Genomic DNA, 8,901 nt, shown 5'->3' with positions numbered 1-8,901 from the left:
CCATCCACTTCACGGGCAGTCGGCCCTGCAAGCAGCACGGGGACTTGATGGCCCGGACAGGGCGTGGTGGGCTGGGCCCAGGGTCGCACGCTCAGCCGGCCCGCCGGTGTTTCCCAGGCACAGCAGCTGCACCGGGCGGCCTGGGGACGGATGAGTGCAGGTGGGCGCCGGGCACTTACGTTGGTCGTCTTTTTGTAGTAGTCGATGTGGTGGATGTCCCGAGCCAGGCCGAAGTCTGCGATCTTCATCACGTTGTCCTCCGTCACCAGGACGTTCCTGGCAGCCAGGTCTCTGTGTATGCACTGCAGGCGGGGGCAGGCGGAGGATGGGCTGGGTCAGGCCTGCCCGCCCTGCCGCCCTCATGGCTTCCCCCACCCGGCACTGCGCCTGCTGGACGGGCTCTCGCTCCTAGAATGTTCTCTTCCTCTGCTCGGAGCACCCCCAGCTCCACACTTCCCCGTCACTGCTGCAGGCCCTGCCCGCTGCCTCCGTCCCTGTAGACAGCACCCCAAAGGCTGGCCCTCGTGCACCTGTCTAGCCAACATGGTGTGTCCCCATGGTCCCTCCAGTGTACCCACCCTGGCTGGGAGCGCCAACAGAGCCACCATTTACTGAGCACCAAGAACCATGGACAGGCCCTCGGCTCTTCCTGACCAGCCTCCCACAAGGGATTCTCATTCTTCCGTGTTAGGAGAAACACGACACCTTAGCTCGCTGCCTGAGCCATGCAGGAAGTATCCTCGCACAGCCCTGGCCTGGGTCTCTCGGCTCTGCTGGTTCTGCGGGCCCCAGGATCCCTGAGAGCCAAGGGTGCTCAGGGGGTCCCCACCTTCACCCGGGGGCTCAGGGTTCACACCTTCTTGGAGGCGAGATACTCCATGCCGCGGGCCACCTGGTAGGCGCAGGATACCAGGTCCTGGGAGCTGAGCTGCTCCTCGGGGTTGTGGCCGGGGTTGTAGCAGTACTCCAGCCCAGGGGGCCTGCGGGCCTGCAGGTACTCCCGAAGGTTGCCCTTGGAGGCGTACTCCACGATGACGTACAGAGGGCCTGGAAGGCAAGGCCGAGGCGGCCTGAGCACGCAGGTCAGCGAGACCATTGCCACAGTGCACCTGCTGCAGCCCCCACCCCCTGCTCCCCTCCCACCTCCTCCTCCGTAGGGGACCAGGGAGCTCCCTCCACTTTCCACAGAGAGCAGTGGAAGCCCTCTTCCCCACGGCCAAAATCTGAGCCAAGTCCGGGATAAGAGCGTGAACTTAGGCCACAGTTCACCACTCGCCCCGTCCACACACACCCTGTGCCCACAGGCCAGACCACCCCACACCGGCCTCTCCGCAGCCCCCTGCAGCGGGCCGAGGTCGGGCCTGACCGCCGGGCAGCGCCTACCGCCCTGCGTGCAGGCCCCCAGCAGGTTGATGATGTTCTTGTGCTTCCCGATCATCTTCATCATCTCCATCTCCGAGATCAGGTCCGACAGGTCCTTCTCTGCTGCGTCCGCTTTATACGCAAGCCAGAAGGTTGGGAGGGACAGGGCAGGGAGAGGCTTCAGGGCAGAGGCAGCGCGTGCCCAAGGAGCCCTCTCCTCTGGGACGCGCACCTCTCCTCCCTTCCCTCTGTGGAGTCGTCCCTGCACTGCAAGCGGGGCTGGGGGCTGCTGAGAAACACCAGCTTGCAGCGGCAGCCAGGCTCAACCCCTGACCACAGCCAAGGTGGATGCAGGGACACGGTGAGAACGCAGCAGGGCGTCCCCGCCTGCCCGGCAGTGTCACTGGCGTGGCTGACCAGAGCCCCAGTGAAGGTAGTCTATGCAGCCCAGGCCCAGAGCATGCTTGGAAAGGGAGGGGACTGGTTTTGCTGGGACAGGACATCACTCACACTTCAACATCTTCACAGCCACTTTGGTCACACGGTTGGGTTTGTCCTTGTCCAGCCCGATGGCCTCCGCCAACACCACCTGCCCAAAGCAGCCCTCTCCCAGGGGTTTGCCTAAGACCAGTCTTTCGGGAGAGACAGAGTGGCATCAGTGAGGCTGGCACAGTCCAGACCGTCCGAGATACCCCACCTCTGCCTGTCCACACCGCACTCAACTGAGAGCAGGAAGTGGACGAGACTACTGCTGAGGTCTCTCATGCACCTTCACCCCCTAGAAGGTCTGCCTCTACACAACTTCCAGGGCTGCAGAGCGCCTGAGGGCGGCACCCCAGAGCCGGGAGTAGAGAGTCACCTGTCTCGAGGCAGCTCCCAGCGAGGGTCTTCAGGAAGCTCGTACTCAGAGACTCCAGCTAGCATGGGGGTCCCACTGGAGGACAGGCGTGAGGGCCGAACCAGCAGAACCCCAGAGTTCATGGAAGCACTGGAGTCGGCCGACACCTGCAGGGAGGAGTGGGGTCACCTTTCCACCAAGGACGGAGCTTCGGGTTCCTGAGCAGGGCTTTCCCTCACGGCAGAGTGGTACAAAGCCCTCGGGAGGCCTGAGGACACTGCTCTTGGAACTCACTGCTCTTTCAGGAGCCTTTCTGGCTTCACCCTACTCACCTCGGGATGGGCCAGACCTGAGTACCTCTTCTTGCTTGGCGTGGTAACAACCTTTTGCTTGTCCCCACTCTTTGCAAAAACTCTACTTCAGGGGATAGATTCCTGACCCCAAAGCACCTTCCAGAACACTGAGAGGTCACTTTTCACAGGCCTTCACTTTCTGAACCATCTCCTTTTGGGGGGCGATGGGGCACCTGAGAGCTGACACACGTCTTTATCTCAACCTTGCCTTTCTCTCTTTTTCGAGAGATTTAATTTTTTTTTTTACTATTGGGGATGTGCACTTGCCAAAGACAGAAAACAAGACATCACCTCCGGGGCAGGGTGGGTGGCCATGCTGCAATCCCTTCTCCTCCATCCTCTTGGGATTTGGGGCACACACGCATACGTGCCCAGTCTGAGTTTTAAGCCATGGGTCCAAGATTCAAACTGCGGTCGACTACGTGGGAGCTCAGCAATGTAACCTTTATGCCATCTGCTAGTCCCCCTACTCCGTTATCTCTGAACCTCTAACTGGCCCTCAGGGACACTCAGTGCACAGTCTCGGTCGTGCCGATGGGACTTTGTCCTCATCCACGTGCAGGTGAGCAGGGATGTGCGGCTGGGCCACGGCTGTCATTGAGTCACGGCTGGACCAGCCTGAAACAGCTCTGAGTGTCCAGAGCGAGATGTCCCCTGGGCCTGACACAGCAGGCCCTCGGTGCGGAAGCCCAGGGCCCCGAGGCGGAGCTGGGAGTGCAAATCCCCCATCTACTTTCTGTTACCTGTCTGCGCAGGGGGATGCTCTTGGCCAGCTTGTGCACGGCCATCTGGCTGTGGAAGTCGCTCTTCTTGGTGCCACTCTTCATCTTGTAGATGACGACGGAGCCCACCATGCAGGAGATGAGGAAGGCGCCCGTGCAGTAGATGATGACCTCCAGGTAGAGGGGCGACGTCATCACCGCCGGCCTCTCCTCCAGGGCTGAGTCAGTGTGAACGGGGTGTTAGCCGCTCTGGGGCCCTATCACCTGACCCTGGGAACTTTCAAGGTGCACAACCAAGCCAGGTCCTAGCGCGGGCTGGGATACTGAGTTAGGATATTCTGGGATCTCCAGGGCTTCCTTCAGCCAAGCAGAACCCTGTGGGTGCCATGGCCGGAGCCATTTCCTTCCCTGAGTCCACCCTCATTCACCTGCAGCCTCTGTGCTCAGCTGGACTGCCACGGACTCCTGGCCTTGCTCTGCAGTCTCAGCACCGTGGCATCTACTATGGCTCAGGACACATGGGCTGGCTCTCTGCTCGGTCCGGAAGGGCCTGCCCCGTACCATGTGCCACAGCACCTCCCAGAGGAGGTCAGAGGAGGGCGGGCAGGAGCCAACTGAACACCCCACCTGTGTCTGTCGTTCTGCTGGGTCAGATGTGTAAAAATGTACACCTGGCCAGACCACGGACCTCGGAGTTCATTTCCAAGTATGTTTGGAGCGCTCTGGATAAAAGGCCAACTGTTCTGCAGTTCTTAAGAATTCTATGGCACAGACTAACTCCTGGAACTTAAGGTGGAAATGGGAAGGTTTTTTTTAATCCTCTGGTGTCACCTTTGAGGGTCCACCTTCTTCCCATGGGAGCCAGCTCAGGCCAGGAGGGCTTCCGTCTGGGTGCACAGAACACACCTGGCCCCACGGACATACACGACCTCACCTTTCCACAGCATTCCTAGCCCTCCCCTTTAAGGCCCTCCAACCAGCCACAAGACGGTACCCCTGGGAACCCTCCCGGAGGAACAGGAGAAGCGTGTCTGTTTTTTGTTTCCCCAAGATGAGAGACAAGAACCACTGATGAGAGCACAGACAGGACAGAGACGGGGCAGGGGTAAAACAGAACGCTTCTCTCCCTCAGAAGGGGCAGGGGTGGCCCTGCAGGCAGCAGGGGAGAGGGAAGAAGCACAGAAAGAAACGAGGGCGGCGATGGCAGCCACGTGGACAGAGCAGCACCCAGGCCACATGCGGGCACCCCAGGGCAGCGAGGACCAGCTCCGGGCCTGCGGTCACCAGCCCACCACCCCATGCAGCGGCTGGCTCCTTCCTTCCTGCAGAGCCCGCCCGCTCGGGAGAGGAGACAGCAGTACCAAGTAGGGCCAGTGGGCACCAGTAAGGCCCCAGGGCTGCCTGGCCCAGGCCGTACTCAGAGTAGTGCAGTCAGCAAGGGGAGGGTGGGCCCAGAAAAACAGGATCAGAGGGTCTGGGCGCTCATCTCAACTGGACAAGGGAAGACTGCTGGCCCGAGGATGGAAGGAGCCTGGCCCGGAGCAGAGCCTGCTGCAGGTGAAGTCCACCCTGTGCATGCATTGCACTGACCCAGGGAGAGCCAGGCCCAGGAGAGCAGGCGGAGCTCCACGCTCCTGAAGGCTGGGAGGTCTCGTGTGGGCTGAGAGCACTCAGCCCTGGAAGCTGGAGCAGAAGTGGCACAGGGCAGGCAGGAGCCTATGCCCAGGCCTTGCCCCGCTCTGTGTCTCCCGGCCGTGCAATGCATGCTCCCCCGAGCCTGTGGCGAAACAGGACAAGGCGGGAGAAGTACGGTGTATACCTTCTAGAACGGTCAGCCATGCAGAGTGGTGGGACAGTCCGATAGAGTTACCCGCCAAGCACGTATACTCCCCCGCGTCCTCAAAGGAGACATTTCGCAAATGAAGCACTTCCATCTCTTTGTCGGTGGTATTAACTCCGGCAGTCTGGAGGGGACAACGAAAGCAAAACGGACAAGCACAGGACATGAGACCTCGGAGAGACCCGGAGGAAGAAGAGAGAGAGAAGGGGGAAACCAGAGAAGAAATGCTCCCCAGCGTCTCCTTTGCAGCAAGGAACAAACAAAACCACCAGGCAGCCAGACCTGTTAGAGGAAGACAGTGAGACCCTAGGGACGGACGCCGGCAGACTTGAGCAGACGACCGCAGGTTACGACCCTCCACCAGACGCTGCAGCCCCTGCCTGCAAGCATGCGGGCGCTGGGCGGCATGGAGAAATGGGGCCGGCAGGTGGAGGCTGTTTGGTTTCAGGTAGAGACCGTCAGAGGGTACACACGGGAGGGTCGAGAGGGTGCTACAGACAGACAGACAGACAGACACACACACACACACCCTGCGGGCCTCCGGCCTCCTAACCTTCAGTCTGAAGTCTCATTCATAACACAGCAAGACTGCCCCCACAGGGCACACGCGTCTACACACTCAGCCCAGGGGCACACGAAAGGCACAGAGGGAGCCGGCAGACACCAACACAGCACCAAACCAAACCAGCCTCCTGGCCGGGTATTTTTCCATGGCTCCAGGCACAAGAAGTACAGGACAGAACCAAGGGGAGCTCGGCCCGGCTCCCCCTGCCCCACCGCCTGGGGCCTCAAATCCCAGCGCAGGGCCCCGTCCGTCTGCTCATTACCTTTGGCCACAGGTCTGGTGACGGTGAGCCACGCAGACTGGTTAGCTTCACCAATATAATTGGAAACCTTACACACATACTCCCCGCTCTGGGCCTCTGTCACATTGAGCAGGGTCAGCACCTCCGCATCCGAGCTATTAATCCCCGAATGCTGGAACAGACCAATGACACGCCAGTCAGGCAGGCGGGCACCGAGACATGGCTACACTTGCTCCGAGTACCTTTCAGTGGGAGCTGAGTGAGGGAGACGTGACGTCAGAGCTCTCCTCTTCCCCTTATGGGAGGGCAGAACAAGCTGACTTGGATGGACCAAAGCATGTGACTGAAATCAAACCACCGCCCCATCCAATGTCCTGCCTACACTAAACCACTTGAGCGGGAGCCGAGCAGGGCACTCGGCAGGCAGGGCCTGCGACCCGCCCCCAGCGGATGCGGCCCCTGCCTGCAAGCATGCGGGCGCTGGGCGGCATGGAGAAATGGGGCCGGCAGGTGGAGGCTGTTTGGTTTCAGGTAGAGACCGTCAGAGGGTACACACGGGAGGGTCGAGAGGGTGCTACAGACAGACAGACAGACAGACACACACACACACACCCTGCGGGCCTCCGGCCTCCTAACCTTCAGTCTGAAGTCTCATTCATAACACAGCAAGACTGCCCCCACAGGGCACACGCGTCTACACACTCAGCCCAGGGGCACACGAAAGGCACAGAGGGAGCCGGCAGACACCAACACAGCACCAAACCAAACCAGCCTCCTGGCCGGGTATTTTTCCATGGCTCCAGGCACAAGAAGTACAGGACAGAACCAAGGGGAGCTCGGCCCGGCTCCCCCTGCCCCACCGCCTGGGGCCTCAAATCCCAGCGCAGGGCCCCGTCCGTCTGCTCATTACCTTTGGCCACAGGTCTGGTGACGGTGAGCCACGCAGACTGGTTAGCTTCACCAATATAATTGGAAACCTTACACACATACTCCCCGCTCTGGGCCTCTGTCACATTGAGCAGGGTCAGCACCTCCGCATCCGAGCTATTAATCCCCGAATGCTGGAACAGACCAATGACACGCCAGTCAGGCAGGCGGGCACCGAGACATGGCTACACTTGCTCCGAGTACCTTTCAGTGGGAGCTGAGTGAGGGAGACGTGACGTCAGAGCTCTCCTCTTCCCCTTATGGGAGGGCAGAACAAGCCGACTTGGATGGACCAAAGCATGTGACTGAAATCAAACCACCGCCCCATCCAATGTCCTGCCTACACTAAACCACTTGAGCGGGAGCCGAGCAGGGCACTCGGCAGGCAGGGCCTGCGAACGGGGGCCGAGCCCGAGCCCCGGGGCCTGATCTCTGGGCCAGGGCTCTGCCTCATTCCAGGGAGTGCAGCAGTGTGCCGGCCAGTGCATGCTGGGGGCAGACAAGTGGGGAGGGTGAGGTCTGCGCTGGACCAGGGCATATGCACCCTTCCCAGCTTCTGGTACCCCCGCTGCCAGACGCACTGGGGCTCAGCAGCGACCTCCCTGGGCTAACAGAGCAACCAGGGACGGTGAGCGGCCAGGAGTGAGGAGAGCGAAGGGGGTGCCATCACTCCCGGGCCGCTTGCAACTCAGGTGGCATTTGCTCTCCTAGCTCTACTGAAGCCACACCTTCTTGTTCACCCCGTTTCAGGCCGAGGCTGGGAGATGCTGGGCAGAGTGCTGTGGTCCTGGGTGATAAAAAAGCAGGAGTTGGGGGCAGGCAGTGGTGTGAGGGGATGCAGCTGGGCCCACATCCCAGGACCGCCCTGAACAAGCCGGGCACATGTGCGTACCATGATCTATACTGGCTGAGACTGGGGGGCAGGGGGTGGCAGTGTGGGGTCCCTGCCTCCCGCTCTTTCGGAAGAAATAATGAATAAACTTACAAAAGAAAAGAAAAGAAAACCAAGAAAAAGTAGGCATCCGAATGCCTTCCTGGAGCAGCTGACCTGGAGTCCCCACAGTCACTCTCAGGCATTTTAGAAAACTGCACTGCGCTGCCCTGGCCCGCACTCCCAGCCCTGTGCTCTGGGACGTGGCTGGCTCCGTGTGGAGGGTGCTTGTGCCCAAAGGGTACGGAGGAGTCCGAGCCCACCCTCCACACGGAGCTGACCACAGGACCCGAGCATCCAGGAGACGCTGTCCTCTCCCCAGCACCCCGGTCGGGACAACTGGCTGAGATTACCTTCAGGATCTGGACGTACGGCAGGTTGTCCGGACCAATCTTACTCCCGTTCACCTCGATGTGCTTGAGCCACTGGATATGGGGCTGGGGGTCGCTGTACACCTTGCACATGAACTCCACGTTACTGCCCAGCGCCACTGTCTTGTTGGCGGGCAGCCCCGCCTGCAGGATGGGCCGGTGGGGAGACCGCTCTGGAAGTGGGGAAGGGAAAGGCTCGTTAGAGCGTGCATGTCGTGGCCTCACTGCAATGCGTGGAGGGCGTCCTGATGACCGCTAGGGTCTGCCCGCCCGGAGACCACCCCGGCTTTCCTGTGATGGGCAGCACGCTTCCCGGGCACTGGCCAGCAGTGTGGTACCCAGGCCCTACCCCCAACTCCTGGATCACAACTCCCTCCTGATTATTTATTTCCGCCGTAGGGTGTGTGCACTCGCTGGAGAAAGACAGCGAGAGGGCACCCCCCTGGGGGGATGGCCACGTCACAGTCCCTGCTCCTCCATTCTCCTCTCAGGTTTTTGGGCATGTACACATAGGCGCCCAGCATGATTTTCAAGCTGCTGGGTCCAGGACTTGAATCATAGCTGTCCACATGGGAGCCTAGCACCTTAACTGTCATACCACCTGCTGGTCCCCACAACCTCTGTTTCAGACCAGGTCATGCAAACCCTGCCAGAACGCCGGCTGGGGGACTCAACCACAAATGCTCTAGAAAACGAGGAGACTCGGAGCCTCCAAGAGGACCAGGCCAGGGCAGTGCCCGAGGGCATGACG

At 60.6% G+C, this 8,901-nt stretch overlaps 1 protein-coding gene across 7 annotated transcripts in view; it reads right to left on the bottom strand.

The window, feature by feature from the left end:
* Positions 1-8,901, bottom strand: part of FGFR1 (fibroblast growth factor receptor 1) — a 44,301-nt gene that overhangs the window by 2,506 nt on the left and 32,894 nt on the right. For 4 of the 7 annotated variants that reach the window (XM_006170638.3, XM_014585071.2, XM_014585072.2 and 1 more), the window contains 8 exons: positions 8,133-8,323; positions 5,095-5,239; positions 3,291-3,493; positions 2,222-2,367; positions 1,873-1,994; positions 1,384-1,494; positions 857-1,047; positions 180-302 (listed from right to left, as the gene is read on the bottom strand). In XM_006170638.3, coding sequence (XP_006170700.1) covers positions 180-302; positions 857-1,047; positions 1,384-1,494; positions 1,873-1,994; positions 2,222-2,367; positions 3,291-3,493; positions 5,095-5,239; positions 8,133-8,323 — 1,232 coding nt within the window. The remainder of the gene's footprint in view (positions 1-179; positions 303-856; positions 1,048-1,383; positions 1,495-1,872; positions 1,995-2,221; positions 2,368-3,290; positions 3,494-5,094; positions 5,240-8,132; positions 8,324-8,901) is intronic. The other 3 variants (XM_027769145.1, XM_027769146.1, XM_027769147.1) reach the window with 1 other exon arrangement.

The sequence above is a fragment of the Tupaia chinensis genome, unplaced genomic scaffold (assembly GCF_000334495.1).
Source record: "Tupaia chinensis unplaced genomic scaffold, TupChi_1.0 Scaffold148801_1, whole genome shotgun sequence".
Classification (NCBI taxonomy): Eukaryota; Metazoa; Chordata; class Mammalia; order Scandentia; family Tupaiidae; genus Tupaia; species Tupaia belangeri.
This window is presented reverse-complemented; position numbering and strand designations above follow the sequence as displayed.